We start from the raw sequence: 24,278 nt of genomic DNA, 5'->3' as shown, positions 1-24,278 counted from the left end.
ATAATATTATTAAAATATTCTCCGTACTTTTAATATTTTATTTATATTAAAAAAAACCTAATAATGTAGCGTAACTAACATTCTATAAATGTAAAAGAAGCAAGGAGTTGGATATTATTCATAAGCGTTGTTTACAAATATGCAGTTCACTGTTGATTAATGGCATTCCAATGAATTTTCACTAATGATTTTGCATATCGATGCCCTATGTTTATTTGCCTTCTCCTTTGATCACTTGCATAAGGGATGATTATAGCATCATAGGATAAAACTCATGATTTCAGTGCCATACAAAGCTCCTTCATAGTTAGAAAACGAAGATCTAAAATTTAGAGTAAATGCATTTTCAAAACTTTGATTTGTTATTACATAGTTTCAAAGTTCATTGAAATAAAATTTTAAATTAAAAATGGATTGTTTGGATCCAATTATGATTTTACCATATTTTAGGTTAAAATGGTGTAAAGATAATATTTAGAAAGCCTTGGCGAGCATGGTTTGATTTCCCATAAACCTATAATGGTCAGAATATTTAATAGCTGGCTATGCATATTTTGATTTACACAACACAAATGATACAATGCATTGTGCATTAACATTATCAATAATAATAAAAAAAATAAATCATATAAGAAAAATACTATAAATTACTATATTATTTCCATCCTTAAAAAAAAAACCTAAGACTAAATGATGTGCCATGTTTTTCCTTATAAAAAACCCTAGCAATCTTTTACTTCTCTATTTTCTTGACTTTCTCTCTCTGTGCACAAAGAAATAGAAGAAGAATCAAAAGCAGAGGGGCAACAAAAATGAAGGAGCCTTCTTTTTGTTTTTTTTAAGGAGAGTTGATTCCAGTATATTTTTTTTATTATCCAAATTATCTTTAAATTTATTGAGTGAATCGAATTATATCAAATTATTTATTTATTTTTTACCTCTTCGTAATAAGGATATTATTTTTAACATTAAAAAAATTAATTTTTAATAACCTAATCATACATATACTATAAGAAAATAGTGTTTTCATATAGACATTGCATAATTACAAATTTTGCTGATATTTTTAAGATGCAAAATTATAATTTGATTTGTTTTAGAAAAAAATTTTATATATCTTTTTTCCTTTTATACTTAGAATTTTCATCATTTTATACTTGATCTATTTATTACTATTTTTTTTCTTATCTTGCTTTTTTAGTAATTTTTTTCTTTACACTTTTTTTCAAATATTATTTTTTTATTATTTACACTTTGAATATTTATCACTCTACACTTATTTATACTATTCATTTTATTCTTATTTTTATTATTTTTTACTTTACACTTCTTGAAAAAAATATTATACAAAGATTAAAAAATTAATACTTCAATATAGCAATTGCAACATTATTTTATCTTTTTTAAAATCTGCATGAGATCTAAATATTTTATTAACATATATAATCTTTACTATATTTTATTACATATAAATATATTAGTCATATTTTTATTCAATGTTAAAAAATACATTAATAATACTAACACATTATTTTTTTCCAAAAAAATACATATCTTGATAAATATTTATTAAAAAATAAAAACAAATTTGAAAAGCTTGAGTCTTTTTTTTTCAAAAAAAATATCATACCATGCAACACAGGTAAAATAACTAGTAATAGCTAAACAGAAACAAACTGACAATTATTTACCGATTGGACATGCTTCTCAGTCTAATGCGGACAGGTTTCGGATTGGATGGGAAAGGAGGCGCACTGAAAAGAGAGACGTAGTAAGTCCATCAGGAGATCAAAACCTTGGATTTTTATCAAGATATTTCTTGGAGGAACCAACCACGAAAATATACCAAGACTGAAGTTTATGACAATGTTGTCTTCCTCTATGAAACCATCCCAAGGGACCAAAGAATTATCCCTCATGTTCTATATCTATCGCATCGTATGTAAATGGGCTGGGAAATCAAGTGGAGAAATCATGCTGAAAGGAGACATAAATTTTGTAGTTGGTAAGGTGATGCTTCTAAAACGATAGACAAAAGATACATTCGATGTTCTTTGGATTAACAAGGGAATATATCCTGGAAGAAGAGATTGATGTCACCCTTGAAAACATCAAATTCCAGCATTCGGTCAACCGTGTCCTGCATTCAATACAACAGCAAAACTCCTTAGTAAAACATATACAAGAACAATACTTGCATACCTCCAAGATTTCACTGTTATTCTACAAGTTTTGTTCTTCAAGACCTTGTTTAGCTGATCCTGGGCTGATAAATTCTCATTGCACAATCGCTCAACATAACTGCTGCTCTCGACAGTATCCAATATGAATGCTGCTCTCTTAATAACTTCCTCGGGGACGCCTGCAAGAACAATGTCATCAGTAAATTGGAGTGATGCAGCCCCTTCATGAATGAATTTAATGCAATGATAGCTCTTGTTTACACAGGTAACTTTCAACAGAAGTCTGTCGTCCGGAGAACTACATTCTGTCACACTGTCAGCGCAACATTTATCACAATCTAACAGACACCAACTGGTTTAGGGGTTACTTGACTTGAGTCAATCCTATAGGGAGCAGCTCTACCTATCAAATCTTAGTCATGCTTGCAAACACAAACAAGTTATATCATCCTGCTGTTACTGAAAATCTCTGTATCATATCCGTATTTATTTCTCCATTAGCAGCTTCCCCAAAGAGAATAAAAAGAAAAAAGAAAACAACTGCAGGAACATATAGCTGTTATTTGGACATAATTTGACCAAGTTTCTTAAACAAATCATGAAGTCAGAATGTACCAGCTAGCAGAGCACAATGGAGTCCTGCAAACCATAGATCAGCGTGAGTTTACTGCAAGTTTCCAGCATGTATACCAAAAAGCACACAAAAGTATGCACTCACCATAGCTAAGAAGTGCATGTCCAGGAACTAACCTGTAAAAAGTCTTCTAAACATTAGTAGAATCACTTTCAACATCCGTCAAGAAATAAGAGCCATCACTGGGCAAAGAAGCCCAATATGAGAAGTTCACTGTTGATATGTTAATGGCTCAAGAATGTACATCTGAGGTCACAAACATACTAACCGCCCTCTTGCCTACAAACATGACAACTTGGATGCTACAATCAGCAATGCAGAAGTGTGGAGTAGGGAGAAAGAGATCCATGCTGAGCAGTGCCCAAAATCCCATCATATTGTTAAACCATTAATGCAGTGAAAATATTCCCTAACATCAATAATCCCAACATCGGAAAAGAAAACAATTGAATCATCAACCAATGGCAATCTTCTCCTTTTCATTGAGTGATAAAATGTTATTTTCTGTTTTTAAGTACAAAGAGGCGACTAATTCTAGTTGATTCCTCAACATTCAGTCCTCCCTCTTGAACCTACAAGCTTCACTTTTTAAAGAGGGGTGTGCGTTAACACCCAGGGTAGCCCCAGTGGCAAGGGGTAAAATATGTTACCTTGCTGTAACATGATGCAAAAAGGTCACAGAAATATACCGATAGAGAAACACAATGTCCTTGATGTCTGTAGAGTTGTTGTCAGGTCTCAGCAAACTCATGGTGAAAAATTTCACCTTCTCAGACTGGAATTAATTAAAAATAAAAATAAAAACCCGCTTCTAAATGGTAAAGCGAGAAGTGTTTCTAAATTAGGTAAGCAACTAAAACATAATGCATACCTTTGGTAAGCAACCGTCATTAAATAACTCAGTCAAATGAGTGGACATCAGAACCTGTAAGAACAAAAAACTTTGAGAAATTTTAGTAGATGGCAGCTCTGCTTACCTATACTGTCCCATGTTCCCAATATTAGGTGTTCCTCAGAATTGTTTAAATGCCAGCAGCAGATGTAGGGCCAGAGGTGGGTACATTGAAGTAAGTGGAGAAAACTAGCCAAATACAAAGAATATCTATAATAGAAATGGTGAGAATGACCACAAAGAAGCCTAGTAAATAGTACCGGACTTGACATGGGTGGTGGGGACACTAGATCCACATTGCAAATTACATGGATATATGAACGAAGACAATGTATGATGACCCAACTTGTCACTTTTTAGTTAGGATTCTGAACTCATTTGAGCCTATCTTATTTTTTATTTTATTTATTTGAAATTATTTATGTTAAATAGTTTGATTTAATGGGTTGAGCCCAATAATAAGATGTTTTAAGGGTTTTACTATTTATATGTTTCTTTGTTATTTTATAAGACAATTTTGATGATTAATTAAAAATATTATAGATTTTGCATATCTCTAATCCCCATTCTTCTTTTCCTTTGCTTTCAATTCTTAGCTTCTTTCTCTAAAAGCTTATTTCTTTTATGCTTTGAGTCTTTTTGTTCATTGTTCCGCATCAATGGGAATAAAGAATGCTGAGAACAAATGGGTGGATGTAGTGGTACACGAAAAGTCCAGGGGAAGATTTGAGTTTGTTGTTTATAGGACTAGTAAAGGTTTCAAATTTAGTATTTTTAAGGTGGAATTGAAAGCAGATCTGAAAGAAAATTTGAAGAATAACAGAACACGGACTGCTGCTACCCTCACACTGGCAGGTTGAAAGAATCAATCCTTAAATGAGAACCTAAGATGAACCTAGGGCTTAAGGAATCGCTCCTGAGTGAAAGCATCACACTCTCAAAGAAAAAGGCTTCACTTTGTTCATAGTAGATCTGTCATAATCCAATTAAAAGACAGCAAGCAGATATATATTTAGGCTTGGGTCAGTAATAATCCTTATTGGTCTTGGATTCCTATGTAAGAAAATGTAATGATTCCTATAAGAAACATAAACAAGTCCACTTTATAAGGACTAAGAAAGCAATAAAACAGGAAAATAAAAGTTTGACCATACCACTGAAATTTCCAGCAATCTCTAAAATTACAGAATGGCCCTTGACCTTTCTAACTAGGAGCAGCCTCAGCTGGAACTGAAATTGGTTTGAAAAACTTAAACCAACTCTCATAACCAATCATAAAAGCCTTTATCCCACTAAATTAAAGCTTGAGTTGAAATCTCTTTCTGTTCCTTGAACATCCATCCAAAGTCAAATTTAAATCCCTAGGCTGCATGACGTCGTCAGCCAAATCAAATGCTTAGAAACTAGCCCAGGTGTTTTTCTTTTGTGTGCTTTGATGCTTCGACATATGATAATATGCACCCATCACAGAAGGTGCTAATGCTATCAAGGAATTGACCAGGAAGAAGTAATACTAGAGGAAAACACAATTGTTTAGCATGATCATGCATACAAAGATCCTCATTGAATTTCACTAGGCTTATGAGAACTATTATGCTAGTATGATATATAAAATCTCACAGGAGATGAAGACGAATATCAAACCTTTGGAGGGTCATCACATGCAACAAAGTAATTTACAGTTCCACCAAGTAGACCAATGCCATCTGTATTCAAGATCGTAGTATACTCGTGAATTAAAGAACAAGGACAAATGATTAGGCATCACAAAAACCCAGTCTTTGTAAGAGAAACTAACCTTCAGTTAAAGTACCTTTACCAAATTCATCCAACAGACACAAAGATCGTGAAGTTGTTTGCCTGAAAATTTGTCAAGATGAATCCTTATGGTTGCAAAGGTGGATTCTAAAGATGTCTTATAAGCTTTGGGTTACTAAGCATTCAGATATTTTAAAAAAACTTCAGCACTCCAACATTCTCTATAACACCATGTTGAATTGGCAGACAAAAGAATAACCCTTATGATAAGACATCAACAAAGTCTAGGTGCTAAAGATTGTGAGACAATTAACATGAACAATGGCCTTTAGTTCTGAAATGTGAACCCATCGTAATTGACCTGATGCTAGTTTACCTTAGCATCAATCCTACTTGATGCAGATCTATCATAAATGTTGATTGTTCTGCAGTCATAAGCTTGCTTCCAGTTGCACAGAATATCCTGTTACAAGAGTGTAGTCTTTTGCATGATGATTGAATACAAAGATCAACTGTTATTCTAAGAAAAATGCTGGAATCATGAAGGTCAGACACCTATCAGTCAATCCCACAGTGGCAGCATCTGCTGGTACAAAACTTCCGATGTGAGAAAGGAAAACAATTAAAGCAACCTGGAAAACAACGCTCATAAAGCAAAATTTGTAAAAATGCGATAAAAAACATAAACTCATCAATTGCAACTTGCATGAAAATAGACCATCACAAGAATGGACAGCAAGATGACCCTCAAGACTAATTGCAACAGAAGCATCCATACCATGAACTTGACAGACATCCATAGAAATATGGAGATGGTGAAAACAAATTGTCATGATACACATGTTGCTGCTAGCTTAAGTAATCCACTGCACTTGCATTTTATAGTTGTATAACATGTTTGATGATGACCAAAACATTGTACCCTAAATAGTCGTCTGTTGACTTTAAATGTAAACTGACACATGGAGGAAGATGCTGCAAAATGTATCCATTTGTCTGACAACTGCTGAAGCAACCGACTAATAGATTTTATTTGAAAGAATCATGCCCTAAATTTGAAGGAATGACAAAAAGCATAAGACACAACACCCATATTTGCAGGTGCATCACACAGACATGCACAAGTGCACCACACAGATATGCACGTGAGCACTCATACATGCACACATAGAGTTCTCCTGATAATCATTACTGACCTGCTTTATATATATACTCTTCCCGGAATAATTTGGACCTGTGATGATAATGATCCTTTCTGAAGCAACACAAACTTAAAATTTCAGCACAAAAACTAGTATACCTTAGTTTCTTACTGAAATGGAGTAGACTTTGTTGACATCAATGTCATGACTAGTGTAAATTTACCATCATGAAGAATCTTTGTATCATTAGGAATAAATGTGTCTACTGTCATTTCCTGCAAAACATGTCTGCAAAAGGGTGTATACTCATTAACACCCTCAATCAGTAGATCCAACTTTTTAAGGGTTTTTCTCCCATGAAAAGCAGTTCATATGATCCCATCAATTTTCACCTTCCATTTTGAATGTCAAGCAAGGTTTCTTCAGTCAAAATAGGCCTCGCATAATTGTTTTGATGAGCAACTATGGCCAGTGACAAAATGCTAAATGTAAACATCATATAACATGGTCAGCTATGCATCCAAAAAGAAATTTACATATATGATGAGAGAGAGAGGGTGAGCTAGTAGCTAGATGATTCTTACCAATCAAGTTCAGCCGCAAAATTTATAGCCTTAAGCAGATGGTCAGAAAAGAGATGCACATGAGAAACCAAGTCCCTAGTGATTGCCCTTTCCATATCTTTCCATATGAACAAATGAACAGCTTTTAAAAAATAGGAATAAAATAAATAAACAATGATGTGCCAACACATTAAAAGTATTTGCCACCATTCTATATAATTTCAATATAAGACACATTTACACATTTTCCTCACACCAAAAAGCATGTGCAACTAGACCTCTTCTCTTAGCCTTGGAGACTATCTAATTATGTACCAGACAACGGAGTTTAGCACTCACTAAGTTGGATTGATGGACCATAGACTCATCTGATATTATCTTTCACAACAGGCATTACATTGTTTGTATTTTCTTACAAACATTTATAGAGAATAACTAGTCACTAACATATATTTAGGAAGGTAGAGTAAGATTTAGAATGCATACCAAGTATCTTGTGATAAATGTCTCCCAGAAGTTCATCCAATTCTCTTGTCTTTGGGGTACGATAGAAATATCTTTTAGTCTCTCCATCAACATCAGAAAACTATATTGATAATATATTTACATCAATATATGTAGAATACATTTTTTGAATGAATACTATTAATCAAAAATAGAAAACAAGCATTGACTTGCCATGAATTCAAAATCTTGAGGCTTCAATAGTGAGGTTTCTTCAAGCTTCTCTTCAAAAATACACAGCAAGTACCCTATATAAAGGTAAAAGGATAACAAGCTTAAAATAAATAAGATCAGCTTCGCATTGAACATCTGTTTGGCAACAACATCTATCCTCCATTTCTATGAGAAATGAGCTAAACCAATATGCACGAATTCCTGTTTAAAAACAAAACTCACAGAATTCCTTCCAAGCTAAGATACCCAACTTCCACTACTACGGAAAATAAAATCCACAATGTATCAAGCATATTAGATGCCATATGTATGAAGGCCAAGTTCTGTTTGGATCACAGCTGGCATTGTTGTGTTTTCAGCAAAAACCTAAGGCTTGGTTTCACTACGTTGTTGAAATCAATTTGATGCTTATGATGGTTGAAACACGGTTTCAACCACATAGCCAAACATACACTAAATCCAACTGAGATGATAAAGCTGTTTAGGAGAAAAAAAAGGTTTGGTAGTGTGCCATTGAAAATGCTTGTCATTTAAAAGAAAAAAATAGGGTAAGATATGAAATCATGAATGATATATTTGTCCTTTATCAAAATAAAGTAACACCTTCAAGAGCATTATCAAGTTAGTGCTTCCCAGAAGCAATTAGCAATCACTTCTCTTAACAGAAGCAATTTGGTCTTGTGGTAGCAAAAAAGACTTTTCATCTTGGTGCCAAACCCCTTGTGTTTCATTCAATGTCTAGCTCAAAAAGTAGCAACTTTCATGCAATAGAAGTGTTCTTCCTCTAGTGCCTAGTGGAATGTAAAGAAGATAAAATGTGGTTTCATGATTGGAAACTCAGATTTTGATCATCTGTAAATGACATGGATATTTACTCTGGGTAGTTCAAATTGGTGTTTCAACACAAACACAATGCATTGCAAAATCTTGACCATTTACTTTTGGGACATTCATTTACTGATTATGTAACAGAGGCAGTATAAAAAGCCATCATTCAAGTATATCCAAGGCATTAGACAAAGTAATATCACATATTGAAAGCAATTATAATTAGGGATGAAATCTAAAAGAAACTTTGAATTGGTCATACAAAGTTTTTCAATAGCAATAAAATACAGAGCTTCTGACCAACCTATTTGATGTATGTAAACAATACAAGGAACGAGCTTCTCTTTACCCAAATGGGGTAGTTGTGCAAGCTCCAATAAAGTAACCTACAAAGGAGTTAGTCAAATGGATCTCAATGTACATACAATTTCAATTCCTTACTCCAATTTGATCCATGTACAAATCAAACAACTTACCTTGTGCAGAAAATCTGGAAGCTCTTCATAGATTTGCCTAAGCTCATCCAACTGCATGTGAGAAAGGCTGAATTATCAGAAACACAAAGTTTGAGCACAAACGAGAAAAGTTGAATCCTAGCATTAAGGTTTGGGCAAAACAGAAAGAAATTCTATCATCTTGAAGGTGGATTCAGTAGTGGCGAGAAGTGGTCATCTTAATATATTTACTGAAGAAATAGAAACAGGAGAACATAGAGTAAATGATTAAACATCCATTTCTAAAAAAATCATGGCCCAGAAATCACAACTAATCTGCAACCTCGTCACAGAAACCTTCTTTCACTATTGTCCCGTAACCCTTCTCTTTACTTCTATTAACATCAATAACACCAATCACCTGTAAAAGAAATCACACATTAGAGCATGACCCACAAAATGATGGGAAGTGAATTCAACTCAGACATCAAGAAAGATGAGATGCAGTATGTCCCAGAAAAAATGTTAGGTCATGTCAACACATATTCCAGCTGATACAACATATTGTAATAAATCACAGCAATTGTAACATCTCAGTAATGCGACAAAATGAAACGTGGATAATAAATTTCAGAATAAAAAATCAACGCCTTTCTTCTTGAGTATTGATTTTTGTTAAAGATTTCTGTGCAGATCCCTGAACTTCTCATCTTTAGACAGCTATTTGCACCTTTTTTTTTGGTACGGTTCCCAAAGCTGTTCTTATTTGGACTCCTGTGCTCGCTTTAACTCATTGAAGCCTTATACCCCACATGCCATGGCTTTTTCTTTAATCATGCTACCAAATGTACATTATCTGTCCCTTTTATTCCAACTAGCCTCGCCAATAAGTCATATAAATATCATTCAAACAAAGCTCTGAATAATAGATATGGAAGTGTTGAAAAAATTCTTATTTTAGGCTACAATTACACTTGATTAAATAAATGAAATGCGGAGAATAGGATAGTCTCAACTATATAGCTGAACACAGAATTATTAAACAGTACATGTTCTCACACCCTCCATTTTCCAGAGAGATTTGGAACTCCATGTCATTCAGGAAAAGAAAAGGAAAAAAAAAGAAGGAAGAAGGAACTTCCAATAAGAAGTGACCTTTTACAGTGTTTACATATAAGAGAATATCCAGGAAAATGGACTAACCAATTCATAGACATAAGCCAGCTCTGTTGTGATGCATGAACAAGCCTGGGAAATAAACAAACATGCATAGGGAACATGAATAAACCTTGAGAACAGATAACAATATAAGGCTTCACATAAAAGGCAGGCAACCAATGTTCTGATACCTGTTCAACAATGTTCAGATTTAAGTACTTAGCATGCTCTTGAAGATTTTCAGAAATTCCAACTTCAAATATCTTTCCCAAATGCAAGAGTGCACAAACACTCTACAAGAGTATCACTGGATCAGGAGAAAGAAAATATAATCTGAACTTTATGAATCCACGCACTAGAAGAAACTAAAGATAATCTCTTGTGGAAATTGCATGAAGATCTTATAACACACACATACACACGTAGAAGGCATAATGCATGAATAGGTTTGTGTACCCATAAAAATATTTTTCTTTTGTGCTCATTCCATTCATACAAGGCAAAGGTCAGCCATTATTTCCATTTGTTTTTTTTAGAAATAAAGAATATAAATCTTTTCAGAAAAAATGAAGTATATTTTTTCTTCTGCATCTATAGCTGACACTACAGCAGTTCTTTTCAAGGAGCTTACACAAAATCTTAAGGTTGGAAAAGAATATTTGATTGAAGCCTTCTTTGGATGGCATAAAATTGAGCTAGTGACAGAAAATCTTTCAGTATACACTGCTAAGCAATATTATGTCCTGCTTAGGCCCTACTTCCATTAAGAAGCTGTCAATGAGAAACCATAGAAAAACAAAAAAAGTGGCTGGGTTCTATATTACAATGAATAAGCCTATTTAACTGTTTCAAACTTTGAGACATGAGGCAATTGATAGCAGAGAGAAGGGAGGAAACAATGAAATACAAATCAACTGCATGAAAACAAATGAGAATGGTTATCTGTAGTGGTGGCTATCCTGTAATTATGAAACTAGTGAACCATCTCAGCACCAGCTAGCAGGTGAGTGCGCTAAGAAATATTTGTCAACAGGATTGAGAACTTAAGCACTGTCTGCTGAGGTGCGATTACCTTCAGAAAGGCTGCCCAGTCACCAACAGTAGACAGGGAGCTTGGTGAGTCGAACTTCTTCAAGAATGAAAGGAAAGATTACAAATTTCAGAAGATAAAAAGAAAAATAATGATAGGAATTAGCAAATCACTAATGTTTGTAATAATGCCAATAAATTAAGAGTGCAAAGAGTGAGTTATGGGTTTTTCAGATCAGACAGAAACAAAGAACATAAGCATGTCTGTGTGAGTAGAAGTTTGCAAGTCCACAAAATTATTTTGTATATAATCACTGTTTTAAATAAAAGATCTGTGCGGAAATTGTTACTAAAAACCAATCGGAAATCTTCATTTTGTATGGAAAAAGACTTTGAAAACCTAGATAAGGATAGCATGAAAAATAACAGGAAAAAAAAAAGAAGAAACCAGTACTCTGAGTATATGCTTAATGTCCTTGACAGACTTCAATGTTTCTCGCAAAGAAACCATCAATTCTTCAGAACAAAGAAAGAATGAAATCTTAATCTGTCAAGGAATATGTCATCGTTACAGTAACCAAAAAATATGAAGTTTGATCATTATGAAAGCTGATCCTAAAAGTAATGGAATGAAAAAAATTCAATGTATTAAAAAAATTCACTCTGATCATAACATTTTCACTCTATATCTTCAGCTAGATCAAGCAACCAAACCCATGCCAAAATGATGCCAGCTTATGTAATTGTTTTCCATCTTTTTCCATATTACTGGACCAAGCTCTTATTCATGTAAACAGGAAGTAATTTCATTAACTTAAACAGTGGAAGGATACAGCATTGAGTCGACCATTCAAATTTTCCACATCCAGCAAAGGCCTCAGGAACCAGTTTCTAAAGCAAGATAAAAACATATATTCAAGGCCTTTGATTAGAGAAAATGTTGGAAAAGCTAACATCATAAAGTCTCAAAATTGATTTACCTCAGAAGACGTTTACCAATGGGCGTCATACACTGATTGAGGGACTATGTTAGTCTAATATCCTACAGATACTACTAATGGAAAATTATATTTCTACAAAGATACTACCAATAGAAAGCTATATCTCTACAAACCTTATTCATCATGCCAAACACAGAGAACCTGCATGTCAAAAATTCAGGATACAACTTTTCTGAATAAGAAAACTGACAGGATAATACAAAATTTCCCCTTCTTTTGCCCCGCCAATGCCCATATGGCTTGGATGTTTGTCGATTTGAAAAATCTGCAATGCTTCATGAGCTGCTGCATCAAGTTTAAGAAATTTGTTTCTAATTTGATTTGTGAAGGATAAATTGTTTTCCAAGTTTCTTTTTTTCCATTTGTTAACTTGTTTTCAAAATGTAAAAACAAAACTTAGTGGGAGAAAAGAAAAGAAATAGTTCAGAAATAATACATAAATAAAAAGATACAGTGAAATTTCCACAACAGAATCGATAGTAATTGATGCACTTCCATATTCCTTTTGCTCAAGGGTATCTACAATCCTTTCACTTTCTAATATGGCAAGAAGACCTCCACTTGCTCGAACTTGAACATCACTTCCTATGTCCATCATGGAACTCAGCTGACAATATGAAACAGAGAGGAAGCTTAAAGTAGAGAAAGGTCAAGCTTTGGGGGCATCACCAACACTGGAAGAATAGAAAGACATCGTTAAAGACACATTAAAGATTATGTACAATAATTCTTATTTCAGACTGTACCAGGATTATATTTATATAAAGTATAAAAGAGAAAAATATTATCTTGTAAGTGTTCCCTGGACCTGAAAAAGGACACTCACAATTGCAAACAGAATGAAGTACCAAAATACCCCAATTACATAATTCAAAAGAAAGCTCTCCGTAGCACTATGGGGGTCATGGAATATAGTGATATGCAAGAGCTGGCAGATCCCAACATTAGCCATCCATTTCAGGGTGGGAAACAGATATTATTTAATGTGTTCTCCAAATGGCATTAAGAAAGAATAGAATCAAGATATAGAGCATCAGTGCAAGGATGACTAAAAACAACTTTTCTCATCTGTTAAACCAGAAAACACTATCCATTTCTCATCTGTTAAACCAGAAAACACTATCCATACTAACTGTGGAGTTCCAAACTAAACTCAAGTCATTTCTTCTATCTCATTTTTTTTACATAGAAAGAAGAGGATCCTATTTAAACAGAATATACATGTCAATAAGGATGATATGACATCCTCTGTGAAGATCGAAGGATGATGAATGAAATTCAAGTACTAATGCATGCTACTCTCATTAAATCTCATGAATCGATTATGATCTGAAAAGCACTTAAATTATATATAATCTACTAGATAAGAACATGATTTCAAACTATTATATTGCAATGCTCAACATTTCATGGAAAAAGTGCTGGAATCACTAAGTTTCTGGTGGAAAAAAAGTATTATTATGGGCAGAAGGTGCACATATAATAATCTGCCCATATAATAACAAGTTTAATATGATTCAAGAGGAACAAAAGAAACTTAAATTGTAGAAGAATATTTATTAAACAACATGCCTTACAAAAGAAAAGCACCAAAAAGTAATGAAGTTCGTATTTGTCAATTTACATAAGAAACCCTCTCCTTGATATTTAGCCCATCATCCATTCCTGTCACTCGAAGGTAAATTAATCTACAAAACCAAACAGAAACATCAAATTTTAGTTGTAAGCTCTCAGGACCAATCAAATGACACAGTCATTGTCGAATTGATTGTACCGAAACCACACTTCTATATTTAAGCGCAAGGTATTTGTTCTCCTGTTATCATTTCTGTTATAGTTACATTTGAAATGCTAATAGAATGTATGCTAAGTGATACATTCTAAAGTGTTTATAACTTCATATGTGCTCTTCAAATGCTTCATTTTTAAGGGAACTCATTGATGAAACAACAAGAATGACCTACCATTAGAATGACTTCGATGAAAATATGAAGAAAGTCAAAGACTAGTCTCTGCATTATGGGAGACATTAAATTCTTGACCCATGTATTACAATGAATCATGATAAGATTTCCAAGTATCACCATAAAAAATAATTATCAAAGAGTGATCTTATGGTTTATTTAGTAGGGTTTGATCATGACCCTCCACTTTTTTGCAAACTAATATGAAAATTCGAACCTAGTAGAGTTGCACAAATATGTCAGGATCCATTCTAATACCTGTGCCAGGCTTGCTCATAGCTGAATATTGAACTTTTTACGAGTTTCACCGTAGGAGCCTCAGTTGTGCCATCTGTATCACTTTGAAGCTTAAACACATTCCACATGTATATTAGCTCATAAGTCAAACAGGTAAAGAGTAGAGTACCACTTCGTTGTAAAGCAGATAAGAAGGACTCTTCACTTTTAGTGCTTGCGTAAATGGTCAAAGGCTTCGCCTGATATTTTACTGAACCAGTGTTTCAGCAAAAGAAAAGGATATTAATGATATAATGGCATAATTGAATCCAGATATAAGAAAAGCAACGAGTATATTAAATACAAGGAATGGAAATATGAAAAAGCTATAATTTAAATGACAAGCAATGAATCCATATTCCAGAACCAATCATTTTCAGACATCAAGAAAAACCATTTTAGAATTCAAAACTGATGAAGAATAATAGAAATGAACGCCATTCCAACAAAGAGACAAGTCATACCCAGATCAATTAGGGGGAAGTCTGAGCTTCCATCTTCCCAAACTTCAAGCACATGCAGTTGGCGAATACTGGAATCATAGTAAGAAATCCCAACCCTGTGCAGGAATTTGGTGAAAATGCCATTTTATATATAAATTGTACAAAATTTTCCGAACGCAAATAAAAATTGCAGACTAAACACTTTTCATTGAAGAGTTGAATAATTAGCCCCTATCAGTACATTAATTTATCAACAACATCACTTTGGCTTTTCACCGTTTTAAAACTCCAGTGCTATAAAGAATTCAAAATTGCCACACCCACACAGTTTCTTATATTACAGGATCTCTGTTTTCTATTTTTAACAAGATCAATCAATCATGAACACTTCCAAACTTCAGTGCATTCAGAGGACACATATAGAGTATCTTGATTGTTATCTATGTAGTGAAATAAAAACACTAAAAAGACTCGAATCCTTTAGGCAATTAAAACGTTAAAAACCCTGAATAGCTTTACTATTTTGCCAGCATATATATAAAAAAGGGAAGAAAATGCTTTAAGTTCAAAAAAATGAAAACCTAGCATCAAGCAGTTCCTGACGAACTACTATACAAGTAAATCACAGCCGTAAATTAAAACTCATTTATTTTTATTTTTTTTTAAAGGCCAATCTTCATGCACATTTCTTACCGATGGCCATGTAGGAAGCACGCCATATAGACCTGCATTTAGATGTAGATTTAGATTGAAATAAATAGCTGACATCTGAATGAAACGGTTATACATACATTGCAAAAATGCAAAAGGAAAATGATGCAGCATTTCCAGCAATTACGACTACAAAAATACATCACAACTCCGTACTAATCACGACTACGAGTCTTGAAATCACATAATTATTGCAATTATCAGCAAAGCCTATTTCTAACGGCAAGTCCGAATTAAGAGGCATACATTGCTGACTCCTTTCTTTCTTCTCACCCTGTGTTTTTTTTTAGATGAATCTTTTAAAAATGTTGATGGTTAACAATGAGAATTGAGTATTTAAATGATTCCGCTGATAAGGAAATTCTCCTCATGATTAAAAAAATAAAAATCGGTTTCCTTTGTTTTCTCGGCGACCAAACAGAAATGCGAGAGCGGAAATAAAACGGGAAGAAACGGAGGAAATAGACCTGAGGTTGGGCTTCCGTTTCGTCTATTTCCTCCATTCTTCGAGCTCTAACTATCGTCTGCGTCTCTGGTTTTCGTTTTTATTGTTCTGTGCGCGTCCTGGTTTTGTTCTGCTTCGAAGACCGTGTTATGAAAGTCGAAGGAACCGCCATCCTTTGATTGGGAAAGGCTTATTAATTAAAAATACGAAAATTACACATGTTATCATGTAATGTGGTTTGGACTCAACTAGTGAATTTTAAAAAATTACATTTTACAAGTTATACTTTGACGCTTCTCCCGTCCAAAAATATCTCCCCATTGCTTTTCATTTAATATTTAAAATATATTTGAACCAATAAATAATAAAAATAGCATTGTGTTAGTATTGGGGCTATTTTAAAAAAACAATTAATTTAATTTAATTTTAAAATAAAAAATTATGAAATTAATTTAATTTAATTTAAAAATAAAATTTAAAAAAATAAGATTCAACGAGGTAAAAAAAATCCAAGTTGACACTGTTATTTTTAAAATAAAAAAATATCATAAAAAATAATTATAAAAATTATAAAATATTGATGAATAATGAAGCTTAAAAATAAAAAGTTAATAAAAAAAAAAGAAACAAATTAGGTAAGTCTAAGTGAATTGAATAAATTAGGTTAATTTTTTAAACCTATAACCTATTAAATTGTAGATTTGGACTTAATAAAGAAACTTAATATCTTTCTAATTAATTATTAGAGGATGGAATCAATAAATTTAAATTTAATTAAAAGATAAAATTTATAAAGACTTCCTAACATCAATTTCTAAAGGTTGTATTATGTTTTCATTATCACTTTTGGTCATGAATGCTAGGATAGCCAGAGTGTTTGCGAACCAATTCCTATCTCTCCATATATGAGTGAATTTTATTTTATCAAATTCTTTCTATTAGCTTGAACATATATTCTTAACATGACCTTAATTTTTCATTTTTTGTTTATCCTTTCCTTTTTATTTGGTAAATTATTAGCATAGAGTCTTCATAAACACTAAATTTTTTTATTTTCAATTCTAATGCAGCTTCTAACCTAAGGATGTAAGCTTCATGCTCTATGATATTATTGGTGCATTCAAACTGTAATTTTATTGAGACAAGATACTGTTTCTTATCAAGAGAAATTATTATTGCTCCTGCCCTATTGACGTACACATTTACTATTATATCAAAATATATTGTCCACCAATTTGGCTCTTTCCTCCCTTTTATAATCAGCACATCTTCATTTAGGGAATCAAAGATTAGATGTTCATAGTTTTCGATTGTATTGTCTGCTAAATGGTCAGCAATGACGCTTTTATTCACGGTTTTTTTTGTTATGTATATTATGTTATATTCATCAGCAGTACTTACCATCTTACTATTCTACTTAATTATTAAGGTTTTTCAAATATGTATATAAGAGGATCTAACTTTGAAATTAACCATGTGGTGTAATACAACATGTACTACCAAAGTCATTTAGTGACCTATACAAATGTGTAACAAAGCTTCTCTACTAAGGTATACCTGGATTTGCATTTTGTAAATTCTTTACTCAGATAGTATACTACCATTTCCTTTATACCAGACTCATTATATTGCCCAAGTACACATCCCATTGCTTTCTCAGTTGTTGTTAGGTACAAAATCAATGGTTTGTTAAGTACCGAGGGAACTAATAAAGATGGATTTTATAGATATCTTTTGATTTTATCAAAGGCCCTTTGGTAATTTTCATTCCACACTTTGGGATCTTCTTTTAAAGGAGCCAGAAGATTGGTTCATAAGTCAATGTTATTTGGGAGATAAATTAAGCAATGTAATTTAAACAACCCAATAATCCTCTGATTTTTTTTTTCCAATTTTAGAAGTCAACATATCCTGAATTGCCTTTACATTATCAAGGTCTATTTCAATACCTTGATTACTTACCATAAAATTAAGTAACTTTCTAGATTTTACCCCAAATGAGCACTTTACAAGGTTTAACTTTAGATAATACTTTCTGAACATTTCAAACAGCTTTTCAGATTCTGACAAAGGTCTTCTTTCTATATAGACTTGACAATTATGTCATCTACATATACTTTAATCTCTTTATGCATCATATTACAGAATAAGTCTCTATCACCCTTTGATAAGTGGCCTCAACATTTTTCAATCCGAATGATATTACTTTATAACAAAAGGTTTCCCATAGTGTAATAAAAGTTGTTTTCCATTTATCTTATTTGACCATCTTAATGGTTATACTCGGAGAAACCATTCATAAAGGAGTATGTCAAGTTTTATGTAACATTTTCAACTAGAATATCAATGTGAGGCAACAAGAAATTATCCTTCGGGCTTGCTTTGTTTAAATCCTACATATACTCTAATATTTTAGTTCTTTTAGGAACTATTATTATATTAGACACTCATTATGGCTATCTAACTACTTCTAGAAACCCAACATCTCACTACCTCATTATCTCATTTTTTACCTTGAGTACCATGTTTGGGCAGGTCCTCCATGGTTTTTGCTTCATAGGCATATACCTTTCTTTAAATGGTATCTTATGCACTACAATATCAGTATCTTATATGTGTAAGACCAAGCAAACATGTTGATATACTCTCATAGTAATGCGATCAAATCCTCTTTTTCACTAGAAGTGATCAAAACCCCTATATTTAACTCTTTTTTATCTTCTTTTGTACCGACATTGACTGTTTCCAGCTCTTCTCTTGCCGATCTTTGATTTTTTTCCAACTGTTCCACTAACCTAGTGAATTCTTCCACAACATCCTTTTCCTATTTATTTTCTACTATTGCAACTATATACTTATCAAAATTTGGTTGTTTATTCTTAATGTTATGTGCTAGTGATTTCGTGGATAATTCACTTTCAGATTTCCTAAAAAGCAAAAGGTGTAAATATAGCGTTATGTGCTAGTGATTTCGTGGATGATCCACTTTTAAATTTCTTGAAAAGCAGAAGGTGTAAGTGCATTTTTTTTGTAAAATAATAAAAGAAAAAAATAGGTAAATAAGAAAATGTATAAAAAAAGTGTGATCTCATTGATGAAAGGAAAAGATTCAAAGATAACAAAACCGTTATGTTGGCATCTTAAGCGTAGATTGCCAACTTGGTAAAAACATATGGAACTAAAAAAAAACAACAAAAAACAAAACATTGTCATTTGCTTTTTAAAGACTATTGGAGCTTTTTGAGTCGTTCAATTCTCGAATTTTTTGCCATTTGTCAAATTTTGTAAAATGGCCATTACAGGCATCTTATTTACGATATGGATAGTTAGTTAGGGCAATAATTTTTTCTCTCTTGACATTTTATTATCGCCTTTGACTTCACCGGCATCTCACTTCAATGTGTTGATGCCCATAACTGTGAGGCCTTGGGTAAAGACATCTATTACGTCTCCCGAGAGAGCCACATAGGCAACTTAAAGTTCCGTCAATTATTCATTTTTTTATACTAGTTGTTATCCTTATTATTTTTTCAGTAGCATTAGTTCTAAAAATAGAGGTGATCTTCCTTGCCCAAACATATGCATTTTATACTACCCAAGGTTGGATTGCTTGAGCTAGAGCTTGCCTACTCCTAATGGTCTAACTTGCCTTATTAAGAGCCACCCGTTCTCACTTTGTTATGTTGCCTTAAACACCATTCAACTCATGTTGGCATTGCTATTCTCTCACTTATCTTTAAACCATTCTAACCTCATGCATGTATTGCACCATGCTTGTCTTTATCATGAATATGATAACAAAGATTCTTTTGGTATCTTAACTCATTTGTAATTTGTAAATTTACTGTGCCGTGTAAATTTTAATTTTCCTATTTGTTTTCATGTAAATTTTATATTGAATGTTAAATGAATCTCATTTTAGGATGACAAAACGTCTAATTTAGGATCTGAGGTTATTTTAATATAACACTACCATAAAATTAACAAATACAAACATAAATATTAACAGAATATTTTTGTCGGTAAATTACAGTGAATTCTTTTTTGTGTTTTTTTGGATAATATGTGTGTGTGTTTTAAATTTTTTTTGTTCTAAATAATTGTATGAATATTGTTATAGGATTTGTTTTTCCATATGAAATTAATTTTTTTGGATTTTTTTTTAAAATTTTGTTGTTCAATTTCAATTAAATTATTTTATTTGTTGCTAGATTATGATTTTCAGAATATGTATTTTAGGTTAGGTGAAAATTGTTTTTAGTTGATTTATTTATTTGTTGTAAATTTATTTGAATTGATTTTTTTTTTTAAGTAACATAGTTCCCGAGTATCATGGAGTATTAATGTATATTAATTTAATTATTGAATATTTCTCAATAAAAATACTTAGCCGAGAAAAAAACGAACAAACATGAGAATTTCAGTTAGGAGCTCTAGGCTATTGTCAGGTTTTGATCTCCCTGCAAGTTGTCATGCGCATCCAACTTTTCATATTTCTCAATTAAAACCTGTTCATGGTCAAATTCCATGGCCTACTAGAACTGGTGGTGATTTTACCATACCCTATAGCGATCTTGTACATGAAAATGGTTAAAAGGAGAAATTTGGAGGCCACAAAGCTTCTTATTCATCGGTCTCACAGCTCACCAGCTGATCATGCCGCTTGGGAATATGCATTTGATTTGCACATAACCTGATTTTAAGCTTGAGGAATAGATTTCTCAACTAGAGAGTACTGATACAAGTGTTTGTCAAGGGAATCAATTCAGTAACACGAGGACACAGGGTAACATTTTGGCCGCCGATGATGATGATTGAGAAAAGAATTGAAGGCGTTGGTTAGGCTTTACGTATAATGATAGGAATAAAAGATTGTCGACAAATGTTGTGATGACAGACAGATAGTTTTTATAGTTGTTCGAATTCAGTTGATAGTTATCTGGGCTGGCACGAGTAATACATAATTAATTGTAAGTGTAATCTTCTAAACTGCTTTATTCTTCTCTCTCAGATTTCACGAAAGCCTTTTCTCTTGTTGAATGATAATCACTCGTCATATCATTCAACTTTCAATTCCCATCATCAGTGCTCTATTTCTCAAACTGATAGCTACAGCTGCTAATACAATTACACATGTTCTGTTTCTTTTGGTACAGCCCTCGACAAAGGTAAAATTCTCCAAACACATATTTCAGGCGTGTATTGTTGCTATACTTAAACTGTCACAAGCTGCCTCACATTCATGGGGAATGTATATTGTAGTGGTCCATTGAAAATAGCATCAACAAGAATGCCGGCAGTAGTCTCTGTAGGATGATACAAATCCCAGAAAACATGATCTCTCCTATTGGAGCAATATTTTGCAATGGGCAGACATGGAATCTGGGCGTTCAATTTCCCACGCCCACAACAAGCAGCTTCAACCTCGGTAAACCCTGACACCATGACGAGCAATAATTAATTAGCTAATTTGCTTGCATAGTTAGGATGATTGAGACTATAATTGTTAATGCCATGCTAACCAGCTCATGAAGCATGCATGCTTGTTACGTACCATAGGTTGCTGGGTTTTGAATGATATTGTGCATCAAGGCGTAGGTGTCGAAATAGGAATAGGATATGGCATTGAGAGTTGATTTCAATTCCTGCAATATCGAGTTTAGCCCTTTATTGTACGTAACAGCCATGAGATTACTGCCCTCGTTGCATCCATGATCTGTATGGTTCTTAATCCTTTGTGATGGAATGCAGCCAAGTGGCCCAATACCAGCAAATACAAATTTACGGGCACCAGAAGTGTACAATCTCTGCTCAGCAAGTGATGGAGTCAATTAGTAATTAAAGCTGCGGAGACAAGCTACTCCCAAGAACGATAGAGTAATTAAGCAAAAGGGATTGTGTTTAATGGACCAAATCTTGACAGGAAGAACTTTATCCAGCTTAGCGTTAGAATAGAGAGATCTGTAAATCAGACCAGTAAACAGCGGAATCAGGCCAAATACCTTAAGCAGGCCTTTGAGTGTAAGAACCATCGAATCCACGTATTGTTGTGGGGTGCTTTTCTTTTGGAGATCAGACGAACCTGAGTAATCGAAAATATCATTGCTACCAATGACAATGACAAAGAGTGATTTAGACAGGCGCTTCTGTGCGCCAGACAATCCCAGCCGTTGGATCAGATTGCCGTATACTGATTCATAGTTGCCAACTTGTTTACTGAGTGGTATAGCTTGGCCCTAATTGAGTAAATTGGAAAGAAGAAAGAATATTAATAAAAACATAAAGCTGAAAGCAACCACCATGTATGTTTTGGCTTGCACGAAGAAGAAAAATCTCAGGAATTTTTTTCAATGGGCTCTAAAGTCCATTTTACAAACGGTCAAAGACAGTTCCATAATTTGAAAAAGTAAAGAGCTTGTAAAAGGAATTAATTATTCCAAACAGAAGATCATGGATCAGGTTATGTTTTAGTTTACCAAAGTTCGATCTGTGCCATTAAAGATTCCCGCACCACCAGAAGCGAAGCTGACACCGGTCATAAAGGAGGAGGTATTCTTTCGCGAGACGGATAGGTATGGCGGTGAAGTAGGTAAGCCCACTTTCTGAGCTGCACAATTTATATATATAATTAAATAAGACAACGAACCCAGAAAGCAGGGAACTACTGTTTAATCAAGAGAGCAACTCGATCTACGGGTTGCTTTGGTTGAACTAGTACGTACGGTACATAAGGCTCGCTGTGCGAACTATAACATGCAATAAAAAGTTGTGTGTATATATGTACATGCGCGCGAAGCGTTTCACTTTGTCCAAAGCTAATTAAGACAGGCACTCAGAAGAGACGCATGAGATGGATTGAGCTTAAACATATTGGAAAGAATGATGTTAGCTAGATTAATTGGGATTCTACTTCGGTATACTGTGTATTTATAATCTGGTATATATATAGCATTATATAGTAAAGATTTGTTAATTAGAACATCTTTTTAATTATTTATAATATACATGCATGCATGGAACTCACCGAGGAAATCCGCTGCGTTCTTCCCATTACTAAACCTTCCTGTAGCTTTCTCCGTAGGAAAATCGATGCCGTTGTGAGGGAAATCTGCTTTGGCAACCGACACTGGGAGGTAATTGTTGTTGCCCACATCTACCAGGGAGTCACCAAAAACAAAAATGGCTGGCACCATTTGAGCGTTGGCGAATTTGAGGCTCAAGATAAGGGCAAAACTAACCAAGAAACTAGGAAGAAATGACTTGTTGCCCATTTTCCTAGCTATGAACAAAAGCACGCTTCCCAAGAGTGTATATATAGATACATAAATGTCTTGGAACGATCTCTTGGTATTGCTGTAGCTAGATATTATTACGATGAGATGAAAGGATTGCGGGTCTATCTTTGTTTTTTTTTTTTTTTTCCTTTTCTTCTTAGTGTGAAAATAAGATATGAAAAGGGATGCTGCGTGGGAACTTGAGAGTACGTAAAGGCAACTCCACCAATTTTCAATTATAAATGTTGTTATCATAAAAGACCACTACGCTGTTTTATTTCAAATCCACTAGTAGTTCACTTAAAGGAAATGAGTTATGTGCGTGAGTTCATATTTTATTTTGTAAAAACTTCCCCTATGTGTTGGTATTTGATGCCTAATTTACTTCAGTTTACCATGTGTTGGTCCTTGATGCCTAATTTACTTCGGTTTACCATGCATCACGCATATACACTGTTCTTGCTGATGGCTTTGGACTAGCTTGGGATTTTGTCTGTAACTGCGTTCACAAGGCTGGATCAGAAATTAATTAGAATCCCATCAGTCTATCTGACGATCAAACCTGTCTTCAATCTCTTGAATAATAGTAACACTAACAACAATTTTAATTCAATCCCCTCTATACTTTGTAGATATCAGTAGCTAAATGTGCAGTACAGTATCGGTCAGTGTTTTGCTCTGCTTCAATTTTGATTATCCATGGATGCATGCGCGGCGTGTAACTATCAGATGTGTACATGGAGTCAAATTTCGAAACCATGTCGGCTATTACTGTTAAATGGATGGGTCCTATCTGGTACCTACATGGGAAGGAAGGTAGCCAGAAGTCTATTCGTTGATCAAGTCTCAGCACTCAACGTTTAAA

General features: G+C 33.6%; 2 protein-coding genes across 14 annotated transcripts; both read right to left on the bottom strand.

Moving 5' to 3' along the window:
• Window positions 1-1,785: 1,785 nt before the first annotated feature.
• Window positions 1,786-16,337, bottom strand: MSH5 (MUTS-homolog 5). Of its 13 annotated transcripts, none has more exons than XM_011013791.1 (34): window positions 16,162-16,332; window positions 15,677-15,708; window positions 15,005-15,099; window positions 14,671-14,751; window positions 14,523-14,595; window positions 13,925-13,988; window positions 12,753-12,907; window positions 12,510-12,611; window positions 12,414-12,441; window positions 12,280-12,311; window positions 12,133-12,190; window positions 11,754-11,840; window positions 11,343-11,399; window positions 10,462-10,563; window positions 10,316-10,360; window positions 9,456-9,533; window positions 9,155-9,205; window positions 8,983-9,064; window positions 7,851-7,924; window positions 7,659-7,758; window positions 7,194-7,290; window positions 7,002-7,091; window positions 6,833-6,897; window positions 6,664-6,722; window positions 6,023-6,099; window positions 5,844-5,930; window positions 5,508-5,569; window positions 5,354-5,415; window positions 3,689-3,742; window positions 3,507-3,592; window positions 2,902-2,933; window positions 2,799-2,822; window positions 2,247-2,362; window positions 1,786-2,140 (listed from the first exon to the last, which is right to left on the bottom strand). In XM_011013791.1, the coding sequence occupies exons 1-34, from the start codon at window positions 16,195-16,197 to the stop codon at window positions 2,060-2,062; spliced, it is 2,424 nt and encodes an 807-aa protein (XP_011012093.1). In that variant the 5' UTR covers window positions 16,198-16,332; the 3' UTR covers window positions 1,786-2,059. The 13 variants fall into 13 exon arrangements, 9 of the variants coding, with proteins under 9 accessions (XP_011012093.1, XP_011012094.1, XP_011012092.1 ...); XM_011013792.1 differs by having other exon boundaries at window positions 14,674-14,751; XR_840526.1 differs by lacking the exon at window positions 2,902-2,933 and adding an exon at window positions 2,934-3,096 and having other exon boundaries at window positions 14,523-14,751; window positions 16,162-16,335.
• A 4,716-nt stretch (window positions 16,338-21,053) lies between these two features.
• LOC105116430 (GDSL-like Lipase/Acylhydrolase superfamily protein) lies at window positions 21,054-23,695 on the bottom strand. Its single transcript, XM_011013789.1, has 5 exons — window positions 23,164-23,695; window positions 22,616-22,746; window positions 22,142-22,375; window positions 21,694-21,946; window positions 21,054-21,574 (listed from the first exon to the last, which is right to left on the bottom strand). The coding sequence occupies exons 1-5, from the start codon at window positions 23,666-23,668 to the stop codon at window positions 21,354-21,356; spliced, it is 1,344 nt and encodes a 447-aa protein (XP_011012091.1). The 5' UTR covers window positions 23,669-23,695; the 3' UTR covers window positions 21,054-21,353.
• Window positions 23,696-24,278: the final 583 nt, after the last annotated feature.

The sequence above is a fragment of the Populus euphratica genome, unplaced genomic scaffold (genome assembly GCF_000495115.2).
Source record: "Populus euphratica unplaced genomic scaffold, PopEup_1.0 scaffold944.1, whole genome shotgun sequence".
Taxonomy (NCBI): domain Eukaryota; kingdom Viridiplantae; phylum Streptophyta; class Magnoliopsida; order Malpighiales; family Salicaceae; genus Populus; species Populus euphratica.
Note: the sequence above shows the minus strand (reverse complement) of the source record. Positions and strands in the feature narration are given on the sequence as shown.

Bases quoted from the DNA above. Each gene is read 5' to 3' on its own strand.
- LOC105116430 (XM_011013789.1), bottom strand. From the start codon at position 23,668: ATGATAACAACATTTATAATTGAAAATTGGTGGAGTTGCCTTTACGTA. The intron at 22,376-22,615 runs GTAAACTAAAAC...TTACTCAATTAG, and splicing joins ATGGCACAGATCGAACTTTG to GGCCAAGCTATACCACTCAG. The intron at 21,575-21,693 runs GTACGTAACAAG...TCATGGTGTCAG, and splicing joins TCAAAACCCAGCAACCTATG to GGTTTACCGAGGTTGAAGCT.
- MSH5 (XM_011013790.1), bottom strand. From the start codon at position 16,197: ATGGAGGAAATAGACGAAACGGAAGCCCAACCTCAG. The intron at 10,361-10,461 runs GTATCAGAACAT...TTTATTTCCCAG, and splicing joins ATCTGAACATTGTTGAACAG to GCTTGTTCATGCATCACAAC. The intron at 3,743-5,353 runs GTTTGATATTCG...TTGTTCTTACAG, and splicing joins CATGTGATGACCCTCCAAAG to GTTCTGATGTCCACTCATTT.